This window comes from Carcharhinus amblyrhynchos, chromosome 11, assembly GCF_965287045.1.
Source record: "Carcharhinus amblyrhynchos chromosome 11, sCarAmb.v2.hapA, whole genome shotgun sequence".
Lineage (NCBI taxonomy): Eukaryota > Metazoa > Chordata > Chondrichthyes > Carcharhiniformes > Carcharhinidae > Carcharhinus > Carcharhinus amblyrhynchos.
Genome location: NC_137334.1, coordinates 37,557,484 through 37,584,986, shown reverse-complemented (window position 1 = coordinate 37,584,986; position 27,503 = coordinate 37,557,484). Strand labels below are relative to the sequence as shown.

Below are 27,503 nucleotides of genomic sequence, written 5' to 3'. Positions count from 1 at the left end.
ATAGAGAATAATTACCATTTAAGAATTTAAGAAGAACCATTTAAAAAAATGGTTAGAAATAGGAAAACACCATGAGTTAATGGCTGTTGCTCAAAGTTGCCTGGAATGGGCAGTGATATCCCAAAGGGCTTAGTTCTGCTGTCACTTCTGCTTACTGTATGCAACAATTATTTGGATATAGGTGTACAGTGGGTGGTGTTAACATTTGCAGATGACCAAAATAGGAATTATAGTAATTTTTTGGAGGACCAAAAACTGCTGCAAAGACATGTTGACAAGACGAGGGGATTGGCTAAAATATAACAGATGGTAAGTAGTGAGGTAATGCACTTTGCAAGCAAAAACTACTGTGAATTCAAGTATGTTGGAGAAAGAACAAAGGATTAGAGGACAGATTTGCACAACATTAAAAGCTGTACCTTGGGTTGATAAACCTGAAAAATGTTCGAGGCACTCTAAGTTTTATCTGAAGAAATATAAAATATAAAACCGAGAAATAGTGATGCATTTATATAAACTGTTATGAGTACTATGTGCTGCATTAGGAATGATATTGAAGCTTTACAGAATGTACAATGCAGACTAACTTGCATGCTGCCACATGAGGCAATGTAAATATGAAGACTTACCAATAGGGGAACAGGAGACCATTTAGCCCTTCAAGCCTGTTCAACAATTCAATGAGATCATAGCTAAACTGTGTCCTAAGTCCATATATTTGTCTTTGCACTATATCACTTAATATTTCTAACTAACCAAAATCTCTCAGTTTTAAAATTCACAATTGATTTGCTGTTTGCTGAAGTGTTCCAAACTCTCATCGTCCTCTGCATGCAAGTAGTAACTTGGTAGTACAGAACTTGAACCCTGCTGAAGACAGACAAATCAAAGCTTTATGTCTTGCATTCATGAGGATAACTCAAGAAATTTCCAATAGGGGTAAAGACAATTTATACTGCATGAGAACGAGTGCTGACTGGCTGGCAAGTGGATTCTGATTTTTAGAGGAGCATGGAACAGTTAACTGCCCAGCTTGGATTAAATTCACACCAGGAAGGTTGACTCTGATTGGTCAAGGGATTGCACTGGAGAATGAACTAGGGAATGGCTGTTGCTCAAGTTTCCGTTCAGTTGGAGAAGGCGTAATATGTGGAGATGTTCCTTCTGTCTGCAAAGGACAGGGCCTTGTGCCGAGAACACGTGTGGCTTCTAGCATGTGCAAGTGATGCACACTGCAAGCTGCTGATAATCTCTAATTGGTTTTAATTTTTAGTGCAATCAGGATTGTTTAGCAGGTGTTGTCCAGTGAGGGAAATTTGTTACTGCTGGAAATTTCTTGCGAGCCATCTTGATTAGTGCAAGCTGAAAAGCTTTAATAGCATGTCTCTTTTTGAAGTAATTTCTAAATTCCTGAAAGGTCTCATTCTAATTTTTAAGATCATCTCCCCCTGTCCTAAGCACCACAACTAGCAGAAATAGTTTTTTCCTCTAAATCTCCTTGCTTCTCTTAATATAATGAAATAGGACAATCTATTGAGTTATTTTGTTAGAATAAAGGAGATTACACAGAATGATATACTGAAAGTGTTTGAAATTATGGAAGGTTGGGACAGGGTGGATAGAAGCAGCCTTTTCCAGGAGTTGAGGGATAAAGTTCAAAGGTCCATAGATACAGGATTAAATGTTCAGAGAGATACAGATATATAGGTGGGAGAAAATCTTTATCCAGGGTTGAAAACTGTGGAATTCACTTTCCAGTTCAGTGGTTGAGGCAAAAATTACATCAAAATTCAAGATTAAATTGGATAGGTAGACAAAAGAGAGACTGAAAGGATACAGCAACAATCTCATTAAATGTGATTAGAAGTATTTGCATGTGGAGGATAAGCACTAAAACAGACTGGTTTGGAGTCTGAATCAACAATATGTCCATGTTGCCATATAGTGAGCACAGGCATACATTTGAATACAAAACAGCCACTCAGTAAGGCTTCTACAATTCTAGCCTTATGTGTAACACTTTAATAAATTCTTGTCAGTCTGACACATTTCAATGAAGAGCTTTACTTGGTTCACAAGATGTAAACTGTTGCATAAATTTCACCATGCAACTGTATCTTTAACTTTTCTTTATTCGCAACATTTTCATGAATAAATACCATTTTCTTCAATTTAGAAATGTTGCCCGTTACATGGCTTTGAGTAGATCAATTTCCTCCAGATTCAAAATTGTGACAACATCTCTAATATAACAAATGGCGAGGGCTTGAAAGGTATTACCAAACAGCTTGCAGGAACACATCAAATCCAATTCTTCTACTCCAATGCTGTACTGAATTTTCGGAGGTTAACAAGCCTACCTTATGTTTTGAGTCTGCACCAGAACCTCAAAGGGTCATTTTTTCAACAAATCTCCTAAGCTGCAACCTTAAATTTCCTTATTGGAAGATGCACTGATGTGCCCAGTAGCACAAGCAATCACATACCTGACTTCTGAGATGACAGAGCTACCACCAATGCTGGGTCAATTTCACAAGGCAAGCCAGACGCTGAAGAAAGCTCATAAACATTCATTGCAACCTATACATGTTAAGGAACCATATTTACAGACAAATGTTAGAAGAAACTATCCAAAGATAAATTGTTAAATAAAATTCTTTACACAATGTACGTTCTCTGCAATAGATAGTTTTCTAGTTACTAATTGAAAAAAATGTTTAATTATAGTATATTCAAGTGGATCACCTGTCAAATTACTGACAGGAGTCTCTCGAATAACTTTTAATTAGGAATTGGATATGGTCTAGAAGGTGGTGGTAGGAAATTAGAGGGTCAGGCTAATTAATTTGTAGTTTTCTGAAGCTTGACTGTATTTTAGTTTGTTGTTATCACTAACACAATTTGTGAAGGAGATGCTTGCCTACTTGCCCTAAAGCTAGAGATGCCAAACCCCCAGAATGGACCTAGATTCAATTAAAGATTAAAGATTAATCTCCAGGTTATGTAAAAAATCTGGGACAAAAAAGCACAGGGGCAATAACAAAGTTGTTAAAAAAATTTTTTGGTTACATTTGTTCATTAGTAATTAAAAATATCAGAGGCGCAATAAAAGCCTATTTGATTCTCGCTTTCCTATTGGCATGGGAAGGCGGTATGCTCGAGTTGGCCTGGAGGTTAGGCAATGACAGCTCCAGGAACACATCCATGCTGAGTTAGCAACCCTACCCAAAGTCCAATTGGGTATTTTCAGGACACATTTATTTGGCTAACCAGACTAATGCTTGGCATGATCCTATTCCAAGTCCTGTTGAAATGTTCAGGACAAGAGTAATTAACGATTGGACTAGCACTGTAGAAGTTCAGTTGCATGCATTACATACTTAATGGCTGGATTGCTTCTCGAAAACCCACAACATTTACTAAGGCTAATTTATTGCATTTAATAGCTTTGCTCCTTTGTATATGGAGAGTCGTCACTGCAAATGTCAAAATAAAAAGCATTGTTCAATACCGTGGTGAGAAAATTTATGGAAAGGAATTGCACAGCATATACGAGAATTGTGTTGATATATGAAGCATGTTAAAATCACATGAAAATTATGAAAATTAAATGCATCTAATCAAGATACGAATTCATTTTCTACAAATTGCAGCCTGAACTAATTAGTACTGACGTACATTACTTTGAATAGGTTATACGCACATAAATACTCAAATAATTAAAATTAAGAATGTAAACACTATTACCTTCATATCTGTCTCCCTTGGAATGTGGTCCTTGAAATCTTCAACTGAACTTACCAAGAATGGAATGTGGCAGGACAGGACCTGAAGAAAAAGTACCCAAATTATTAGGTAATTATCAAGATTGAAAATAAGGACTCCATTCATCATCATCGGAATTAAAATCCTGCAATTCCCTCCCTAATGGCACTGTGGATGCACCAGCACCACATGGACTGCAGTGGTCAAGGCAGCAGCTTACCACCACCTTCTCCAGGGCAATTAGGGATGAGCAACAAATCCTGACAATGATGCTCCAAGAAAATAATAGATTCATCTAATTTAAAAAAAAAATCTAGACTACAAATATCCAGTCTTTGAAGCAAAAGTACCACCTTTGTGTTAATCTTTTTGCCAGCTGGTAGTAAAGGCCTATCCGTGAGTTTTTTTTTTCCTGGGTAGCCACAAGGCGGTCAGAACCATCTGAAGGTTGAGATTTATATTTTTACTTTTGGATGAGTTCCATTGCAGAGCAATTGCTGTGCGATCCTTACGTGGGGACTTCAGAGTGGGGGGCATGGGTCCCCAGCACATCACAGAATCCTACAATGCAGTAGAAGGCCATCTGGCCCATCGATTCTGCACAAACCACAATCCCACCAAGGCCCTATCCCCATAACATGCATTTATCCTAGCTAGTCCCCCTGACACTGAGGGGCAATTTTGCATGGCCAATCCACCTAATCTGCATATCATTGGACTATAGGAGGAAACTGGAGCACCTGGAAGAAACCCAAGCAGATATGGGGAGAATGTGCAAACTCCACACGGACAGTGACCCAAGCCAGGAATCGAACCCAGGTCCCTGGCACTGTGAGGCAGCAGTGCTAACCACGGTGCCACCCCCTTCTGGGTACCACGTTGATAGACTGCAGCTCAGACATTATGGGCCTTGACAATCACAGTTTTCACACAAGACGAGCTGTTGCTCACAATTCAAAAGCTTCAAAGATCAGAAGAAACCTACAAATAGGAAAAATGAATAAGTAGTAAAAAGAACTGAGGCAGACAAGGATTGCAAGACTGAATAAATCACAATCCTTTTTCTATTTTTCTTTGTACATTATTCAACATTTTTTGTGAATATGTAATTTGTTGCAAAAATAGTTCATTAGCTTTCTCTCTCCCTAAAACAATCCTCAACCAAACAGCCCCACCCATAAATCCACATCTCCGACAGAGACAATGGAGTGATCTTACCAGCTTGTCACACTGGTTGATCAGCGTGGTTATCTGTTAAGATCACGGGAGAGGTGAAAAACAAGAGTTCAAGCCCAGTTTTTCACCTCTTGCGATGATACCAATCCTGAATTGCCATAATTGTCCAAGCTCACTTGCCTCAATGGCCTCACTGGTGTAGGTCCTCACCGGCGAGGATTACATACGGTCCCCAGCAACGGGAATCAGATGTGATGATCTTATGGGTGGACCAGAGGTCATTGAGGCCCTCCCCTGGTTTGCTCAGGGCAAGTAGTGGCATCCAGTGTCCACTGGGCACTGCCAAGGGGCAGGAAGGCATTGTGTGGGGAGTGCGCACTCTGCAATTGACAATAAAAGGGTGCAATCATACACTACAAAACACTTTGTCTAATTTTTTTTTGAGTAAGCATCTTTCATTGACATAGGGAGAACATGCAAACTCCACAGTCGCCCAAGGCCAGAACTGAATCCAGGTCTCTGGCACTATGAGGTAGCAATGTAAACCGCTCCTCTGAAACCCCAGGGGAAAAATGAGCAAAAAATGCATTAATTATGACTAAAAACAAACATACCCTTAGCTAAAAATCATTAGCCCGCATTCTCAGCATGAGTGCTGGTTTTGCAGACAAATCAGCAGGATGTAAAACAGCTAAATTTTAAACATGCCCCTCCCAAGGAAAATGATATAAACACATTTAACATATCACAGTATTAAATCAAAGGTCACTCCCATATGCTACTTAAAACTATCCATGCGTCTCCTGTTCTTTTTAATATGGATTATGTCTATAATGAAAGTAATAGGGACAGGGGTAATGGATGTGTGCCAAGTAACTCAGAAAATGTCTCCCATATAGAAAATCCGTAGAGTACAGGAATTCCAACATACTACCTGTACCTTTAGGTCACTTAAAAACACAATGGCATCTGAATGCATTTCAAAATTATACTCAAATTTATTGATTACACTTCCACTCCTTTCTTGTGGCTTATCTATTGGCTGACTACTGATGTGCAAAAGGTAGTTTCTATACTCTCCTGCTACATCTCTTGCCTCCCATCTGGAAATTATTGTTCTTTTATAAATAGGTTTCAGTCAATTCTAGGCTTGACTTTTCTATTGGACTCCTCATTGGCATCTAACATTCTATACCCTGTAAACTTGAGGTCATCCACAACTCTGCAGCCATGTCCTTACATCAAGTCCTGCTCTCCTGTCACACCTGGGCTCGTTGCCTAAATTGGCTCCCAGTCAAGCAAGCCTCCGATTTTGAAATTCTTACCTTTTTTGTCAAATGCCTCCATTGTCTCACTCTCTCAATCTCCTCAAGCCTCTCAATCTTCAGAGATATTGGCACTCTGGCTTGAGTATTCCTGATATCAAATGCTCCACCATAGGTGGCCCTGCCTTAGCTGCTCTAGGGTTGAGAATTTCACTGCAACCCCCCACCAAAAAAATCTTGTTGCCTCTCTACCCTTTTCCCTCCTCTTTGTTCAAGCTTTTGGCTCCCTGCGCTCATATCTCCTTATGCTGCTTGGTGTCCAATTTTGCTTTATAACATTCCTGTGAAGCATCTTAGGGTATTCTATTGCATTAAAGACACTACAATTGTTGTTGATAACGGCTTTCTGAAGGACCTTGGGACATTTAGCAATTGAACATAAGAACATAAGAAATAGGAGCAGGAGTAGGCCATCTAGCCCTTCGAGCCTGCCCTGCCATTCAATACGATCATGGCTGATCTGGTGGATCAGTTCCACTTTCCCGCTTAATCCCCATAACCCTTAATTCCCTTGTCTGTTAAAAACCTATCTACCCGTGACTTAAATATAAGTAGCGAGGTAGACTCCACTACTTCAACGGGCAGAGAATTCCAGAGATTCACCACCCTTTGTGTGAAGAAGTTCTAAACTGCACCCCCCTTATCTTCAGGCTGTGCCCTCTAGTCCTGCTGTCCTTTCTGAGCGGGAAGAATCTCTCTACCTCTACCCTATCCATCCCTTTCATTATCTTATACTTCTCTATAAGATCCCCCCTCATCCATCTAAACTCCAACGAGTACAGACTCAGTCTATTTAGTCTCTCTTCATAGTCCAACCCCCTCATCTCTGGTATCAGCCTAGTGAACCTCCTCTGCACTCCCTCCAAGGCCAAAATATCCTTGTGCAAGTGCGGTGACCAAAACTGCACACAGTACTCCAGCTGTGGCCTCACCAGTGATCGATGGCATCATTCAAATGCATGTTTTTGACACTGTCCACCTGGTTAGTGACCTCATTAGAAAACTTAATTACATTAAGGCAGACATAAACTCCCCCAACTAATACTCTTTGATCAATATACTTAATAAAATGGCCAGCAGTTCTGCCCCAGATGATATATTTCAATAACTTCACTATAACTGATGTTAAATTGATAGGCCTGTAGTTTCCTGGTTTCTCCCTCCCTCCTGTCTTAAACAAAATAGAGAGCAACTTGCAAAATAATGGAGTGCCATTTGCTAGAAGTTGAAATGTCTACTATGTTCTAGCACATTTGAATTTGGTATATTTTATTTTCCCTTTGCAGTCTTTTTAGTACAATGTTTTCTCATTAACGAGTTGCTTCAGTCAAATATCTTCCTCTAATGACACTGATTCTGTATGTATTATACAACAATCAGTAATTTGACCATAATTATTCTTCATTGAATATATTTGTCAATACTTACATCTTTGAGTGCTTCCTGTGCTAGTGAACGGAATGATAAGATGACACCAATTATTGTCATTCTCTTCAATACGCTGTCAACCGCTGATTATTTAGAAACAAAAAGAAGTGTCATTTATGTAATTTCTTCAGATCAATAACGCACAAAAAATGCTGCAAACACGTAACAGGTTAATCAGTACCCTTTACAAAATGATTTGTTCAGCACCATAAAATTTTTCAGATTACCTAAATAAAATTTTAATATACTGCATAAACAAATGACTCACGGGCATTTCTTCTGTTCAATTAATATTTTAAGTTATTTTCTAAAATATGCCAATGCGTGGTTCCAGAATTAATTATTTTTGAAAAAAAAAACAAATCAAGTTTCTTATGTGGGCAATATCCATAAGGTATTGAGAATGCGCAGCTCTGAATGGATGTGTTATGAAACATAATTTCAGCATAGTTAAAGCTAATCTATTTTAGTTAAGTAACTACAATAAGAGTGAAAAGCTTAGCGCTTCTTCCCCAGTTATCTTGGAATGCTAGCACAACTAATTCCTTTTGAAAGATGTTGAATTAAATGTTTTTGAAAAGGTTTCAGAGTCCCGTACATGGAATCAGAATCTCTTTTGAAAGTCAGATTAATTAACCTGTAATTGTCATTTGTTTCGGTAATTTTTATGATCTGGTGTTACTTTAAATAATTTTCCACATATTGCAAAATCTAAATGCAGTCGTCATTCTATTTTGTTAAACTGTAACGAATATTTACAAACTACATGAAGACAAAATATTTGCAAAGATACTATCAGCTTGCACCCAATGATTTCTGCTCCAGATTTTTGAAATGCTATTAAAAATGCAACTGTATTTGATAACAGCACACTTCCAATATTTCCAGTTCACCATACTACAAATCTGAATTTTTTCTCATGTCTGTTTCTTCACATGATGTGGATAGAGGTGGGACTCATCTAATTTCCCCAGGCTATTTTTGCACTTGCTCTCCAGCATCTTCTCTTCCTCGTACAACCTTTGGTCAGTTGTGTCAGCCACCTTTTTGTTAAAAACTACATGGACCACCAGCATGGAAAATCCAGTGTCGATATTTCCTTCAGATGAGAGGTCAGCTCTAAAGGATCTAAAAGTATTTGCTTACAGTGTAGTCTTCTGGATTGATTAGGGAAACCTCTGTATGCCACACCAAGAAATCCAATTCAAAATCAAACATGTAACCACTACCTAGAAACATGGAATCCCTACAATGCAGGAGCCATTCGTCCCTTGAGCCTGCACTGACAACAATCCCACCAGGCCCTATTCCCATGTATTTAACCTTCTAATCCCCAGACATTAATGGGCAATTTAGCATGGCCAATCAACCTAATCTGCAGGTCTTTGGACCATGAGAGGAAACCCATGCGGAGAAGGAAAGAAGATGCAAACTCCACAAGATAGTGACCCAAGGCTAGAACTGAACAAGTCCCTGGCACTGAGGTAGCAGTGCTAACCACTGTATCACCCTACACCCTAATCTAGTATTTTAACTTTTCTTGGCTTTAAATTGAGATTCAAAAGGTATTTATTTTCTCTTTAGTTCACAAGTGCACATTTCCCAAATGTCCCAGGTAAACTCATGGTCTGGAGCAAGTTAGTCTAAAAACTTGCCTTGCTTAGATAGCTGCCAATCTTCCTAAGTTACTGCGAAATGCTGCAGTGCACTCCTGGGTTATAAAGTCAGTTGTGACAAGATTAAGACTTTGCCCAAATCAACATTTACTTTCATATTTATCACAACAGTCTGGTCACATAACTTCTGATCATCAACATAGAGCCAAAAATGATTTTCCATAACTTACTTCCTTGTCTGGATGAAAACTACGAAAAAAAATGATGAAATCCACAGCAATTTTCTACAAAGGTGAATATAAAGATGAGTATCCTTTTGGAGATTATGTTTTTCTCTGATTAGCAGGACACTTGTGTATTAAACAGTTCATTTGTTCAATACTGCCAAGCTTAGTCTCTCACAAATGCATCAGTGGAGTAGGATTAGTGGTGCTATCCCGTTTTTTTGAAATAATTTTCACCGATCATGCAAAATCTGAAATTATTTCAGCATGGAAAAATATTAAGGATAGGTCTTCTACTTGAGTGTGTGGGGTAAGTTGCCTGGCAACTTTCATTACAGTTAATCTGAAGTATTCCATATGTAAGTAAAATTACTGGGACTAAAATCCTCTGCTTCGCAGCTGACTGATCACAAGCAAGCCAAAAAGAACAACTTTTGATGAATAAAAACTTGGTTACTCAAAGAAACAAACTTTTCATTATATGGTTTTGTATTTTGGTAACTGAAGTCTGCCCCGAGTTTTAGAAAGGATTTTGTCATTTTTCTCAGTCTTCTCTTAGGAAAAGCAACGTACAGACACCTCTGATCTGAAGTAGCAATACCCTGTAATTGATATCATATTATGGCAATGTGTAAAATTTAAAATTCACAGTATTGGATAACCAATACCATTGTGTAAAACGTGAAGGCGGAATGCTCGGTCCTATAATTGCATTGCAACAAGGTTATGTCAACACAGATTTAAAAATCGTTACATTGTCAGCCCAGTTTTTGTAATCTGAGAACATACTTGATACCCACATGTTAATCTTTTGAAGAGTGCTGCCATCTGGTCTGGCTTATCAAAGCTGGTCCTCATTTGAGTTAGCACGTCAACATTCTCCACTACTAATTTCTGGGAAGAAAGCATACTTGTATCAGACAGTTACTCGGATAAAGCCAAATAGATATTTCAATCTGGGAAAGGAAATTAGGTTTATAAGATCCAGATGCTTCAATAGTCTTCGGTTCCCGGAGAGATCAAGAGCCCTCAGATTAAACCAATGTTTGGCCTTATTTCTGATTCACAAACAACACTTTACCATTTTTGTCTTCCCACTTCCAACCTGAAGGGAGAGACAGTGGAATCAGACATAGTCATTTTATTTTTTCCCCTGCTATCCCTCTCTTCAAAACATCTTCCTATGATAGGAGTAATCAACTGTCATGGAAACATGCAACCTAGTTCTTGGAATCCCTGTTGTGCAGACAGTCATTTGGCACATTGGGTCCACACCGAATCTCTGATAGAGTATCTTAACCAGGATCTCTCCCCTGCCCTATCCCTGCAATCCCACACATTTATCATGGCTAATCCATCTAACCTACACATCTTGGGGCAATTGCCCATGGTCAATCCACCTAACTAGCCCATTTTTGGACTGTGGGAGAAAACCATAGCATCTGGAGGAAACCCATGCAGACATGGCAAGAACATGCAAACTCCACTCAGTCACCCTAGGCCTGAATTGAATCCAGGTCCCTGGCACTGAGCTAGCAGTGCTAACCACTCTGCCACTGTATCATTTCTCGATGAAAAGCCAAAGCATAAAAAGAGACTCTATTTCTGTCAACCACTGTATCATGAATAAAGAGTACAAGGTTTTACAGTCTAATCACAAAGGCACTGCTGGTGCCTTATCTGCAGTATGATTGCAAAATGGTCATATTTCAGCTTCTAGTTTTCAAATATCATCCTCTTCCCCAATGTATCCTTTCAGAGATGTCAGTAACACAATGGAATACAGTTTCACAGTCAGCAACACTAGTATATATTGCAGTACTGAACCACAGAATACATCATCCAACATTTTGCTGGGCTGACCATCACAGCTGAACTTCATCCAACATCAGGTACCATCACCACTAGTGTATTTCCACTAAAAGTTGAGAGGAAGATCGACAGGAAAGCACTACGCTATCATAATCTAAATGGAAATGTACAAAGTTTTTCAGATGCTAAATTCAAGGGTGCAAATGCTAATACAAGCCCCATTAAATGATCAAATCTGGGAATTTCTATAAAGCTTAGTACCAGATCATATGCTGAATTTAATGGAAGAAAAATCTACATTCCTTGCATATGAGTAGAGAATGCTTTCTATATAAAAAAATCAATTTTTAATGAAATGATCTACTGGTCCCCTTGCACTATACCATGTTCTACTGGTTACTATAGTAGTCACAAAAGTAATTTGGTTTGAAAGTCAATCTGCTATCAACTCTACCCAGAAAAATATGCTGCTTACTTGCAGCCAATTTTTGTGGTCAACAGCTCTTAACTTGCGCTTGATAATCAAAGCCCCAAATTCAGCCTATGAAACTGCTCCAGCACATAAAGAATATAAATTATTAATGCCAATTTAGTTAAGAGACCCAATCCATCAGAATGCAATAAGGAATAGAACTGACTTTAAAATAGAAATATATTTCTTCAGTATCCAAAAAATAACAGTTTGAAGAAAGTGAATTCTCAAAACTTCTTTCCTTTAGTTACTCGGATGAGAAGACCATGTTGCATTACCAAACAGTCATATAAAACTGTAATTTTATTTTTTGCACATCTTTGTTGTTTGGCAGAAAGTCAAACAAATTGACAGTAATATAACAAATTATGAAATGGGAAAAAAATTCAGGAATGGACATCAGTTCCCACTAACTTTAGAAAATTTTGTCCAGATTACATATTACTCTATTTCTTCCAAAACCCCCCTGCCCCACCAAGAAATAAATTACTTTCATATGAAGGTAAAAGTTAAATGGCTGTTTGAACGTAAGGGATACCAACTGCCAATACCCTCATTTTCACACAATAATAAACTCCTCTGAGGCTGACCACAAATGAAAAATAATTTGACTTCAGAAACAGAAAAATGCCTTCCATAGTCTGTGGGATCACATTTCTTGTGCCTATTTAAAACAGTTTCTTCTGCAGGCTAGTTTCAAGTAAATTAATGTTCCAGAGTTTCCTAATCCTTTTATAAATCCAGGATGTACTTACTATACTGCAAATTACACTAGTATTAAATGTGGTAGAGGAAAGACAGGGTCAATATTATATACCAAATGCGTTAATACACTAAGAGCCTCAAAAACTTCACCAGTGAGAATTCTGTTTGCTTAAATTATACACAAAGTTTTGAATTACACTTTGATGAATATCTTTGACCAGAATGAAAATTCTAATTTTGGTTTCCTTCCCAGTGTGAAAATCCTTAAGTCAGGTGTCCCGAACTGGCCATTCTGCAACGTAAAACATCCCTATGCATTCTGCAACAGAAGGAACATTTCCAATCCAAGTTTCCCCAAGGCTGGGAAGCTTGTAGACTGATGTGAGATTATAGTCCTGCTGTTTCTGATGGAGCTGCTCTCATTTATTCCTCATTGGTGATGTTACTGGATCAGCCCAATAGTCAGAGACCCAACTCAAGGGTTTCCATGTTGCTAAGAACATTCACAAAAATGCTTATCGAATTTAAATTAGCACTAATATTTTCTTTTATAAAACTGGGGAACACTTTTTATTGGCAAAACCAATGTACAATGGCTCCTGCACTCTTGAACAGGATTTAAATCAATTCTCCAGAAGCTCTCAATCAATAATTGCAAAGTGTTGTGGTTATTTATTTAAAAAATAGGTATCAGACTTATTTTGTTGGGATGAGATTGATTTCAACAAATCAAAAATGAGGAATTGGAGCATTATACTGTCCATTTGAACTGTGAAAATACAAAGAATGAATTGTGCCCTTTCACGAATTAAATCTGCACAGTGTTTTGCATATTTAATACTGATGGCTGTAAATCAGTCAGCTGTGATGGCACCAATCCAAAACAATAACTTATAGCAATTGCAAATCATAGAAGGTATGATGCAAGGATAAGTGCCATCTGATATACTGTTCCAAATATGCAGCATAAGGCTACTGGCAAAGCTAGCTAATGATTTCAGGGACGCTAGGTGGTGGGACCAAACTGAAACCAAATTTGGAAAATGAGGCAAACCACTCCCAAGCAAATCTCCTATTCCTTCCAGCAAATGGTTTCAGAATGCTCCAGGTCTATCTTTTAAATGATGAAATAGAACATGGCACAAGTTCACTAATGGGATGAGCATTTCAAAAAGGGTGTGGGGGTGAAAATGAAATAATTTGGTTATTATTTTAAAAATTTTTGAAAAAATATTGCAAACTGTCAGGAGTGTAGGACGGAAGGAAAATGGTTTTACAAGTTTCCATGCAGACCAAGTTTCTACAAGAACTGGAAATAATGTGGTATGAAAGCGCTGGAACGTCAACTGACGTTGGAACGTCAACTGCATTGGTAAGATGTATGGTCATCATCATGAACTAACCAGTTTAATAGTGGCATGGGTCTTCATTTTGAGAAGAGAAAAACACCACGCAGAATCAAAAACATACATGGGGAATAAAAACAAAATGGTTCTTTTTAAAAAAGCTATAAATATCTCAACTGTGCAGAAACTCAGTGACAATCCCAGATTTTCACCCGGGTGCGAGGAAATCTAATTGCTATTTAGTGCCTCGCCCTAGTCTGGTTAAAATTTTGAGCAAGGTTTGACAGTGGTCTGAAGTACAAATGCACCACTGGAAAAAAAAAAGAAACTGCACTATAGCCAGCATACTTCAATGTCCTGAGGGCATGACAGGACCGGATACATAAAATTATACGAATACAACCAGTAGCTATTTTGGAATTAGACTGAATTATTATTCAAGTTTAGTCTGTAAAAAGAAAATCACTAGTTCTTTGCACTGTCAGGTTTTAGTACAAGAACGCTAATTTTCTATACACGCCTTGCAACACTGATCATCTGTTTTTAATAATCTTTAAACCATTACACTATTAAGAAAAGCAAGCTTCTGAGAATGCTGGATCCAAATTCTACCACAAGGATGGGAAATACAGACTGATCCAATTTGATTACTGCACATTATGGGGAGAAACTGGTACTGTGGTAATGTCACGGGACTAGACATCCAGAGGCCCAGGCTAACACGCTGGTGGATATATATATGCATACATAATATATGCAATAATATAAATATAAAGCTGGTCAATTTATATTCATTTAATTTAATGTCACTAATTAGCTAAAATCTTTCAGGAGAGGAAATCTGCTCTGGTCTGCATGCAATTTCAATCCCACAGCAACATGATTGACTCTTAAATGCTCTCTGAAAAGAATACTCAGTACAAAGGAAAATAGGGATGGGCAGCAAGTGTTAGCTCGTCAGTGATGCCCACATCCCATGATGGAAAAAAGTACGTTGCTATAAAAAAAAGTTACGATTAAGTATAAAAAAGGATTTTGATAAGCATGTTGCTCACATTAGAACACCTATACTTCGATTTTCTTTATAATTCTTTTGCGTTTGTGGGCAATCCTTTAAAAGAAAAAGGAAGTATAATCACAACACCAAGAATAGATGCATTTGTCTATCATACAACTGCCTGATTTTTAAATCCTCAACAATTACTTACACAAGAGTTATGCACATGTAATAGACATTTTCATCTCCTTTTATTTACCATAAATTTTCTTTCCTAGTAGTGAATGTTGCCGAGTTATTACACCATGACAGTTATTACTGGAAAAAGATCTGGCTCTTGCCTGAAATCTAAGCATGCACACTATTAACAGGAGTCATGCGATAACAATTAGGAGTGGAACCCTGCCAATCTGTTTTCTTTCTAGCTCAGGCATAATAAGCAACCATACTGTTCCGCAGCCAGTCATTTAAATGTTGGTTAGCTAGCCACAGCCTGGGAACTGAACAAAAGATTTTCCTGATCAGTTGTTCAATATCACATCATCCAGCACAGTGACTCACTGACAAGGGTATTAAGACGCATGATTGCTGATGTGGAAGTATTATTGTTTTTTTACTGCATAGCAGCGTGAATAAAGGGTGAATGAGGTACAGCTCCAAGTAATGATACAGATTTTTAAAAAAAAGTAGAACTGAAAGAATACAAAACTGCATCTTATTAGCACAGTTGCTAAATAATCCTTGTGGAGAAAGAGCAAGTATCTCTTTCAGCTCCCTCACCCCACAAAGCCTTGTATGCATTGTATGTCCTGACTCTTGCTCTTAAACAAAAATTATGAGACTTGTTCTACAGCATGGAGAATTTTGGAGACAACAAGATTCTTGAATTATCTCAAAAATGATTGTTTTCCAATAATAAAATGATTTGATGTTATGATTCATAGACACGCACATGGAATAATATCACCAATTTGTTAATCCTGACTACCAGCACATGGAAATATTTCTTGGTTTACCTTAATACCCTTGTGGCAGAGTGACAGACAATTAGAGCACACGGTGACAAATTAAATGCAACACAAGAATCACAGTTACTTGTAACCAAAATTAAGCATCTGTTTTTGCCATACAGTACCTACTCAGTCATGAAAAGACTATTATGTACTCAGCACAGGAAAGCACTTGTATTAGAAAGACACTCAATGCTTTATTTTAAATATTCTGATCAGTGGAACCACAATGTTACAGCCAAGTCATTCTGACCATCTTGACTATGACAGCTCTTTGAAATTCAGGCTCACAACCCAGGTTTTTACCCTTCAAATTTGTTCTCTAAGTATATATAAATTGCCCTTTGACAGCTCCAATGGAATTAAGTTCTAGCTCCCTCTTAAACAATTCATTCCAGATCTTAAAAAATTGTTAATCTCCCCACCAACTCTTTCACCAATTACTTTAACTCAATGGTCTCTAGTTACTGACCCGCTTACCAAAGGCGATAGCTTTGCATCACTTTACCAAAACTCCTTGCAATGCTGAATACCTCTATTTGGTCTCCCCTTAACTTTCACGGCCTTCAAAACAGCAATCCCAGCTTCTCCAATACCTTCACATGCTTGGAATCTTTAACTCTGACACCATCTGAAAATCAGTTCGGGTTTGTTGGCAAGCATCAATTATGGAAGTTTCTCTGGGAATTCATAGGATCAATACTTGCAAAATGGCTATCCATGAAAATTGCCAATTATTATAGCTAAGTTGTCAGTATGTAAACTTTAAAATTAATAACTTGAGTTTTTACATCTGCATGAGCCTTTTTAATGTGTTTTATTACCATTCACACAGCCTTCACAAATCTGGCAGCAAGTTCCCATCACACTAAAAAATGTAACGGAATTAAAATTCCACAGACAGCGTCATTTTGTAAGTGTATTTGATTCTCTGTGCCAGCATGCAGACATAGCTGCAATGAAACTCCAATCTTACCTTGAGTTCTGCCACCTGTGAGGAAATGTGCCACATCAGGCTCTCACTTAAAAACTTCATTCCATATGGACCCAGAAGTTCTGAAAGAGCCCTCATTTCTGTAGGAAAACATACAAGAATTGTCAGTTTGCGTGCCACAAGACTAATAAATCTGTCATTACATTGGCATGACCATATCACCAAAAACCATCTAAAATCTTGAAACTTTTAAAGGAAAAGCTTAGAACCATAAAAGCTATGGTGCAGAAAGAGACCATTCATCATCATGTCTTCGCCAAACAGAAAAAAAGAGAAATAAGAAACTAGCTGCTCGTTTTAATCCCAATTTCTAGCAGCTGGTCTGTAGCCTTGCAGGTTACAGCACTTCAGATGCACATCCAGGTACCTTTTAAATGAGTTGAACATTTCAGCCTCAACTTAGGCAGTGAATTCCAAATCCCCACCACCTCTGTAAAAAGCGGAGGTGAAAAAAAATCCAGTTGCGCTACCTCTCACTTTTCCAGAATGAATTCCATTTGTCACTTCTCCGCCTACGAAACTAAACCATAGATAGTATTCTGGAGCTGGCAGCAATCTTCTTCACCATCAACTACATGGCCAATTTTTGTGTCATCTGCAAATTTCCCAATCATGGGGCGGCACGGTAGCACAGTGGTTAGCACTGCTGCTTCACAGCTCCAGGGTTTGATTCCCAGCTCAGGTCACAGTCTGTGTGGAGTTGCACGTTCTCCTCATGTCTGCGTGGGTTTCCTCCTGTTTCCTCCCACAGTCCAAAGATGTGCGGGTTAGGTTGATTGGCCATGCTAAGAAATTGCCCCTTAGTGTCGAGGGATTAGTGGGTAATATATGTAGGAATATGGGGGTAGAGCCTGGGTGGGATTGTGTTTGGTGCAGACTTGATGGGCTGAAGGGCCTCTTTCTGCACTGTAGGGTCTATGATTCTATGATATACAACAAACAGCAAGGGACTCAACACAGACTTATGGAAAATCACTGGAACATGTATTCCATTTGCAAAATTATCCATCCACCATTGTCCATTTTATCCTGTCACTGAGAAAATTTTGGATCCTATCAACTTCCTCTGTATCCCATGAAATTGCACTTTTCTAAACAGTTTGCCACGTGGAATGTTGTCAAATGCCTTACTGAAATCCATTTAGACGACATCCTTGATATGTATACATAGTTGGGAAATTTTATTGTTGAAAATCTGTGAACCATCACTATTTTTGTACAAAGATATTGAGTTACTAACAATAGCAGATTGCTGAGTTGAAAGATGGTGAATGAACTCCATAAACAATATTTTTACTTTTGAGAAACAGAATTAACAAAGTCACAAGAAAAAAATTTGGTAGTAACAAAAAAAGGAATAAAATGCAACAGTGGCAATTAGTTGTTACAAATTATCTTATCATCATTGTACTACTGTTGTTTGTGGGAGCTTGCTGCGCATAAATTGGCTGCTGTGTTCTACTTCAAAAGTATTCCATTGGTTGTGAAGTGTTTTGAGATGTCCAGTGATCATGAAAAAGGCTATATAAACACAAATCTTGTTTGATGTATGGTCTAATAAATTATGGAGAAGGCTAGGGATGAGACAGCAAGGCAACAGTTCGTGTCAGAATGTTCAAGACTATGTAGATTGTGCATTGTGACATGGAAAGGATCATAAATAAATGGCATGCTTAATAAATTTTATTAAAAGCAATGTAGTTTCAAGTCAGAATGCAGTGCACCTTGGAGGGAAACTTGCAGGTGGTACGTGTTCCCATTCACCTCCTTGCTGCCTTGTCTAAATGGTACAGGTCATAGGTGTGGAAGATGCTGTTGATGGAGCCTCGGTGAATTGCTGTAGTGCATTTTGTATATAGTATGCAATGCTGCCACTTAGTATATCAATGGTGAAGAGCAATTGATGGAGTGCCAGTCAAGTGGGCTGCTGTGTCCTGGATTGTGTTGAGCTTCTTGTGTAGTTGGAAATACACTCATCCAAGCAAGATGAGAGCATTCCATCACACTCCTGGCTAACTCTCCAAATAAGGGTTATGAAAAAGATAGGCATAGATTTGGAGGGAGGGGGGGAAAGCAAGAAGAGCAGTTTGTAAGGGCAGAAGGACTGATATTGTTTCTTTTCAGACGAGTGATGATTGTGGTTTTGAAGGGAGAGCAACAACATCTGAGGATAATAAATCATTTGCAATGCCAGCACTAATTGGAGTCAGGAAGAGAACTGTAGTGATTTAGAAAAGTAGAGACAGTACCAGAGTCTAATAGGCAAGAGGCAACAGAGGAGAGAAATGAGACAACCCAGACAGATTCCAGGTTAAGACAAGGAGGAGGTCCAGCTTTAAGGGGAAGGAACAGAAATATCTGAAAGGATCTCAACCTTAGTGGCATAGTCCTTGAATTCAAGGAAACTGGAGAAGGCAATTAGGAGATGGTTGATGGCAGAGAAAATAAGCTGTTCGTTATCTTTGTTCTGCAGGGTGAGGGGAAGGGGCAGTAGACAATGAGAATTTTGAAGGAGAAGCAGAGGAGTAGAACATGGTGAGTTAGATAGCTATTTTATAGCTATTCATTCCAAAAACGAATGGCTATTAACTTCATCAAACAGTGAAAATATTTCATCTGACAAATATGTGCCCATACAGCATCTTAACCAGAGTTGAAACTAGGCTTTAATTCCACAAAGCAATTGAAAAAAGATGAAATTTAAAATCATCCACCAAAATATTCAAATTCAAACACAAGACCATAAGATCTTGGAGCAGAATTCAGCCCATTGAGTCTGCTCTGCCATTCGATCATGGTTGATATGATTCTCATCCCCATTCTACTGCCTTTGCCCCATGACCCGTCATCCCCTTATTGATCAAGAACCTATCTATCTCTGTCTTAAAAGACACTCAATGACCTGGCCTCCACAGCCCTGTGTGGCAATGAGTTCCACAGATTCGCCACCTTCTGCATGAAGAAATTCCTCCTTATCTCAGTTTTAAAGGAGCATCTCTTCACTCTGAGGTTGTGCCCACGAGTTCCAGTCTCTCACTAGAGAAAACATCCTCACCACATCCACTATCTAGGCTCCTGAGCATTGAATTTCAATTAGAGCCCCCCCCCCACTCATCCTTCTAAATTTCGAGTATGGATCCAGACTCCTCAGCCACTCCCCTTTTGACAAACCCTTCGCTCATGGGATCATTCTTGTGAACCTCCTCTGGACCCCCTCCAAGGCTAGCTTAACCTTCCTTCGGTATGAGGCCCAAAGCTGCTCACAATATTCCATGATTACTTAAATATGATTTTAAGGAACTGAAGCGATAAAAATGTAGTTTTGCACATGAACCAAAGGCTGGTTTATGGGAGTTTTCAGCTTAAAAATAATCCTTGCATACCAAAGAGTTACTACCACTTAACTTTATGACTCAGCTGAGACAGAATTGCATATTTAAAGACTTTACCCTGTTGATTTTTGGACAGTTGTTAGCCACTTTGACCATATGTCAGAGATGGTGTGAAAGCAATTCTGGTCACAATGTTATTTCATGAATGTTATTCACCCAAAGTATAAACATGATCTTGATTATGTCGCCACCAACACAAATTCATGACTGGAAATTTAAGTCTTGTGACACCATTTCAAAAAATGTTGCAAGCAAATGCCAGAAAACACTGGCAAACCTCAATCCTTTTGGAACAAAGTGTTTATGGGCGAATTCTTTTCCAGTCAGTTGAATAGTGTTTTTTTTATGGGAGAGAATGTTTCATCCAATGTACTTGACTACTACACTATGTTTTTTTTTAAAAATCATATTTGGCTGCAAAATAAATTGAAGCAGCTAAAAGAACTAGATGGCTGAGAAGTCCCTCTGCGACTGAATCCTGAACTTCCTTGCACACAGACCACAATTAATAAGGACAGGCAACAACACCTCCTCCACGATCATCCTCAACACCAGTGCCCCAGAAGGCTGTGTTCTCAGTCCCCTACTATACTCCTTATAGACCTACAACTGTGATGCCAAGTTCTCCTCCAATTCAATTTTCAAATTTGCTAATGACACCACTGGAGTGAGTCAGATCTCAAACAATGATGAAACAGAGTACAGGAATGAGATAGGGAATCTGGTGAACTGATGCAGCAAAAACAATCTCTCCCTCAATGTCAACAAAATGAAGGAGATTGTTATTGACTTCAGGAAGTGTAAAGGAGAACATGCCCCTGCCTACATCAATGGGGACAAAGTAGAAAGGGTCGAGAGCTTCAAGGTTTTAGGTGACCAGATCAGCAACAACCTGCCCTGGTGCCCCCCATGCTGATACCATAGTTAAGAAAGCCCACCAATGCCTCTACTTTCTCAGAAGACTAAGGAAATTTGGCATGTCAGTTACGACTCTCACCAACTTTTACAGACGCACCATAAAAAGCATTCTTTCTGATTGTATCATAGCTTGGTATGGCTCCTGCTCTGCCCAAGACCGCAAGGAACCAGAAAAGGTCATGAATGTCATCCAATCCATCACACTAACCAGCCTCCCAACCATAGACTCTGTCCACACTTCCCACTGCCTCGGCAAAGCAACCAGCATAATTAAGGACCCACGCACCCTGGACATTCTCTCTTCCACCTTCTTCCTTCGGTAAAAAGATACAAAAGTCTGAGGTCACGTATCAACCGACTCAAGAACAGCTTCTTCTCTGCTGCTGTCAGACTTTTGACTGGACTTACCTTGCATTAAGTTATCTTTCTCTATACCCTAGCTATGACTGTAACACCACATTCTGCACTCCCTCATTTCCTTCTCTATGAATGGTATGCTTTATCTGAATAGTGTACTTTTCACTGTATGTTAATACATGTGACAATAGTAATTCAAATCAAAAATAGAGTACAAGTAGGGTTGCCATGATCAATAATGTGGGACAACAAGTTCAAAGACATGTTTTTCATATATGTGACTGATCAGAGATCTGAAAGCACTGGGATTTCTACTATGTTAGTGAGATAGTCAATAAACAGTAAAGTTTTAAATATTATGTACCCCACCCATCACACCATCCCCCTCGCTCTCAAGCACCACCGCTATCTCAGGACCCCAAGAAATTATACATCCTCATTGGCCATTAATTATTTGGCAGTGATGAAGCAAATTTGATGTATGCTGGGGCTAAATTCAATAGGTCATGTAACGAAAGGATGCTGCGCAATTAATTAGCGGCCATTATTTGTAATTAAAGGGAGCGGTTCAGCTTCTTGCTGCCCATTCATTTCACTGACTTTAGCATCCAATCAGCACTAGCTGCTCTGTTGATTGGAAGCATAAACTGAAAGCCAATATAGAGAATCTGTATCTTTGCCAAACCTTGACGATTACCTTGAAATTACCCAGAATTTAAAAAAATCCTGGATATTGCTGTGAGCAACACAACAGAATTATCCTAGCCTTACTTTTAGAAGCTTTGTCTATGGCTGGTGGGGATGGGAAGGGAGGGGTGCACAAATACATTTGTTTGAGTAGGGCTGTTAGAAGCAGGGAGTGTCATATGACAAAATCACCAGGAATACAGCCAACTTAGTGATAAGCACCAACAGAACTGTAGACAGCAAAGAGTTACCACTTTCAGGAAAGGGCGAATACAGAGAAATCTGAAAAAGGAGATAACAATGAGTTAAAACTCAAAGCCCCTTCATTTGAATTTACCACTTGAAAATACATATAATACTTTCACAGGAGCAGAATCTTGGCAGCAATAGTATTGGGCTGATTTCCGCTCTTAGTAGCTGGAGACAGACAGGGAACATTGAGGCAAAATAAGGTCATGGAGAATGGTGACTTAAAACTGTTTGAGGACAAGCATTACTTACACATGGCCTTGTCAGAAAATGAAGGCATGTATAATTTAAAATATTTTGTAATATATTTACCAGAGATATCTGAATATTCCTCCGCATTAAATGTCAATTCACTCTCGGTAGGCAGGTTCACAAATGCTTTCATAGCTGGAAAGTATGCAATGTGCCCATTGCTGACTTGTCGCAGAAGAGTTTCTAGATACCTGTGTAAGTGTACAGCTAGATTAGATTATCTTCAAACATGAATTATATCAAAAAATGCATTTCAAACAATTAAAAACAAACATCAGCTCAGTGCTTACCAATTGGTGTACAAGCTAGTTATGGTGGGTTCACCATGACTATCTAAATGTTGTGTTTGCTGGAGAAGAACATTGTTAAAAACTCTAGTGATATCAATCTGCACATAGTTTTCAATGGACTGAAGTACAGTCATGTAAGCTTTCACACTTGTCAGCAGCTCAGAAGGCTTGGCAATCTCTTGCGTAGCTTGATTGTACATTGTCATTCCCACAATTGATCTGAAGTTAAAATGAAAAATGCACTTTTAAAAATCATTCATATTCAACACCTACTGCAGCCAAAGTAACAGAAATCTTGTTTTCTAAGTGAAAAGTGACACTTCTACTAACTAAAATTTGATTTTATGTGCATTAATAACATCCAATTTAGTCTTCAGAAACTTGTTTCAAAATTAGTCTTAAATGCAAATGAAGCAATTACTTTCATTTTGTGTTTTTCCTCCATCAAGTTTTCTCGAATGGCTTCAGTGACTTATTACTGAGATGTTTGTGAGGTCGATCAAACCATAGGCAGGTTTGACTATTAAACAAAGGACTAAAAGCTAATGTACAAACGCAATAAATGTAGTGTGAGAGAAATGATTCAGATGGAACTGTTCCTGAACTCTTGGGGATAATATATCCAATATAAGTCAAAAATGATCCAGCAAAAACAGTGAACTTTAAAAAAATAATTTTAACAAGCCAAAATTTTTACATCTGGCAATCCATAAATATGCTAAGTTATTTTAGTTGACTGCAGTATCTTTGAATTCAGCCAAAGTGCTAAATTTCAGTTTTCAAATTTTTCTTTTGGTTTTTCAAATAAAATGATGCAAATACTTTCTAATATTGGTTGGAAATGAAAAGCCTAGATATGCTTGACTACATATTTTTGAAGGTGGTGGATGGAAAAGAAATAAAATTGTTCTTTTTAAAAATATGCCAATGGTTTATCTTGCTCTTTCAAGCCACTGATCAGTCATTTTATAAATTTTATATCAGAGTTCACTCAAATGTTTATTATTCGTGAATAAATCTGACATTACAAGCCCTGTCAGTAGACTAGCTTACCACATACAGCAGATCCCCTTTCACCTGCCTTAAAGAGTCAGCAGAGATCATTAGCTAGCAATCAGGATGAGGGGCCTCGTCAATATTCCTCTTGCTAATCTGAGACATAAAACAACTAAATAAGCTTTATACACTAGCTGAGTTTAGCTAACCCAACATAGACAAGGAAATTAATTTACGACTTCTCCTGGATTGTTTGACTCAAAGTTTTACTCAGTAAATCAGCTGCGTCATTTGCAAAAGGATAAAATGGTCTCTTTAAAGGAAACTTTCCTTCTCCCTCAAAACCAGTTAATAAATATCCTATATTCTAAATTATGTTTTTATTAATGGCTGGGAAGCTCTGTCCAATTCTTGTCCCTTTCCTGTGAAGAAACATTTGAATTCCAATTTGTATAACCAAGGAGCCAATGAGGTCGGTGCAATTGATACAGTGCCCGATCTCAACTCACCATTGCAGGTAGACTGGTTCTCCATCATCTTGCCCTCTATTCTGAGTTAAATAATTCTGAATCGAATGCTCTCTCAGTTACAAAAATTCAACACTGGCTTTTTAATGTATTAATCCTTGAATATAAACATATACGTACGCAGCTAATTTTTCACGTAACTATAAAAACCTCTCTTACTTAGTAAAGCGGATTTCCAAATGTGAAGTCAAATACTCCCGTGGTGTAAAGGTGTGCTCCCAGACAACTAAATTAGGAACATAATTGATAGAGAAACAAAGCTCTGAGAGCGCGGTGTGAAGTTTGTCCAAACTGAAAAATAAAATCAAAACATTGCTCATGTTTACAGATAAAAATGTCCTAATTATCAAAGTAAAAGACACATTTATCATATTTCTCAAACATCACAACACATAAAATTAGGGGCTGAATGATCTACTCATGCTCCTTGTTTGTTTAAATGTAATTTAGCTAAGTTAACAGTGTCACAAATTTCAACAAGCTATTGACAAAGTTCACTGCAAGAAATCAACCTTGAAAGTGTTATTTCTCCACACAAGTTTATGATCTTTGAAAACACCATTATTTCTGTTTAAAAGTCAATCCTGGAAAAATCCTACTAAAGAAAAATTACAAAAGTGGCAGTTGAAGACTCCTCACTTGGTAACCAGTAGCCTGTTCTTTCTCATGCTCTCTACTCCAGGTTTCTCCCTCTCGGGTTCCCCTTTCTTTCCAGTCTGCTTTTTGGACTTTTTATTTACTGCTTGACTGATAGTCTTGGCACAATGTTTTGGCAATAACTGTAGAACAGAAAAAAAAATGAAATCTTTAAAACAGCTTAAGAGATAAATATGCCAAAGCTAACACAATTGATATACGATCGAGGTGGGAACCCACGTCAAGTGCATCGATATTCATGATATCTTTTTCAGAAAATGCAATAGAATTCTGTTGGTGAAAGATTTTTATTTTATAGAATCAACTATATGCAAGACATTAAAGTTAGGTTCCCAGTTGGACCAGTATTTAAAAACTGCTAATATTTTCAACCAGCAAAATACTAGATCTATTTTTCTAACTGGGCAATTCCATTTTTCTTTCCTGACAAAAACTACTCAAGTTTATGTTTTCCAAGTTTATTCTAAATATGACTGAAGTGGCGGTTTCAACACTTTTCTAGAACCAAAGCTTCCTTTGAATACTGCACTGATTATTTGATTCAAGTTAATCTCTACATATCATGGATAATCAATCTTGTAGAATAGTAACTGTGCAACATGGGCAAGTGTCCTACATGGATGTTTCATCTAACTTCGACTGTGGCCTTTTCTTCGAGGGTAAACACGGCATGTAAATCAAAGAGGTATTTGTTTTTCAAGGGTTTTAATCATGTACTTTACCACATACTTGCAACAATTTTCTCACAGATAATGGTACTTCTAAGCTAATGGAAGTTTTGGAAAATACTGTTCATGTAAGAAACCAGTATTCCACTTGTTGCCAAACAAGGAACAAAATCAAATCTTTTAAAACAAAATTTAAAATGCACTCAGAGGTTTACAGGACTGTAATGTCAACACATTTATCCTTTATTGGTTAATCGCCTGCAATTTCCATGCTGACATTTTAAATTATATTTTGCACATTTCAATGCGCAACAAACCCTCATATCTTACAAAAGTAAATCATATTTACTGAAAAAAGCTTCCCATACAAGTTTTATATAGCTAAGATGCACGTACCATATTTACCCTAAATAAAACTCCTCATTTATTGAACATATTTATAAGAGGTATCAAGTGCTCATTCATAACCTTTTCCATCCCATCTTCCAGTATTTCCAAGACAGGTTAGTTTTATACTACTGATGAGATGTGCTGTTGCAATAGTAATCCTGCTCAGCAAGAGGACAGCCGTAGGTTCAGACATTTGGCGTATGTGCTTGGTCGAGGAGCCAATGGTACAAAGCTACGATCTGAGAGATGATCACTGAACACCTCCAACTCAGAATCTGGCCTAATAGTTCCCTTCCCTTTAATCTACAGCCACAAAATGCTGCCAATCTCATTAATAGTCTTATGTTAGTACCTAGCACGAGACTTGCTTAGTTTCTGACCAAACACGCCCCTCAGCATTCACTTTGACACAAATTTATTCAATGTTGAAAGCTGCCACTGGATCAATGTTTGATAAAAATTTAACTATAACTCAACGTGGTTTACTCCTGTAAATGTTCAAATTACATGTAATCAATTAAACACAGGAATGACTTTTTGTTAAATTGGCAACAATGTTATGAAACAACAAACTATTGTCACCTACACATTTACTCCCAGGTAACAATAAGAGGAAGAACCTACATGTGCATTTGGATGAGAATATAGGGAGCATGGTTAGTAAGTTTGCAGACGATTCTAAGATTGGTTGCATAGTGGACAGTGAAGAAAGTTATTTCCAATTGCAATGGGATCTTGATCAATTGGGCCAGTGGGCTGATGAATGGCAGATGGAGTTTAATGTAGACAAATGCGAGGTGATGCATTTTGATAGATTGAACCAGGACAGAACTTACTCAGTTAATGGTTGGCTGCTGGGGAGAGTTACAGAACAAAGATCTAGGGGTACATGCTCATAGCTCCTTGAAAGTGGAATCATAGGTAGACAGAGTGGTGAAGAAGGCAGTCGGCATGCTTGGTTTCATTGGTCAGAACATTGAATACAGGAGTTGGGACGTCTTGTTGAAGTTGTACAAAACATTGGTAAGGCCACACTTGGAATACTGCGTGCAATTCTGGTCACCTTATTATAGAAAAGATATTATTAAATGAGGAAGAATGCAGAAAAGATTTACTAGGATGCTGCCGGGACTTGATGGATTGAGCCATAAGGACAGGCTGGATAGACTGGGACTTTTTTCTCTAGAGTGTAGGAAGCTGAGGGCTGATCTTATAGGAGGTCTACAAAATACTGAGGGGCACTGATCAGC

General features: G+C 38.2%; 1 protein-coding gene across 4 annotated transcripts in view; it reads right to left on the bottom strand.

The window, feature by feature from the left end:
- Nucleotides 1-27,503, bottom strand: part of nckap1 (NCK-associated protein 1) — a 205,519-nt gene that overhangs the window by 39,419 nt on the left and 138,597 nt on the right. For all 4 annotated transcript variants that reach the window (XM_080198863.1, XM_080198862.1, XM_080198864.1 and 1 more), the window contains 9 exons: nucleotides 25,178-25,317; nucleotides 24,698-24,829; nucleotides 23,016-23,234; nucleotides 22,786-22,916; nucleotides 16,853-16,950; nucleotides 10,335-10,428; nucleotides 7,695-7,777; nucleotides 3,748-3,828; nucleotides 2,487-2,580 (listed from right to left, as the gene is read on the bottom strand). In XM_080198863.1, the coding sequence (XP_080054989.1) occupies nucleotides 2,487-2,580; nucleotides 3,748-3,828; nucleotides 7,695-7,777; nucleotides 10,335-10,428; nucleotides 16,853-16,950; nucleotides 22,786-22,916; nucleotides 23,016-23,234; nucleotides 24,698-24,829; nucleotides 25,178-25,317 (1,072 nt within the window). The remainder of the gene's footprint in view (nucleotides 1-2,486; nucleotides 2,581-3,747; nucleotides 3,829-7,694; nucleotides 7,778-10,334; nucleotides 10,429-16,852; nucleotides 16,951-22,785; nucleotides 22,917-23,015; nucleotides 23,235-24,697; nucleotides 24,830-25,177; nucleotides 25,318-27,503) is intronic.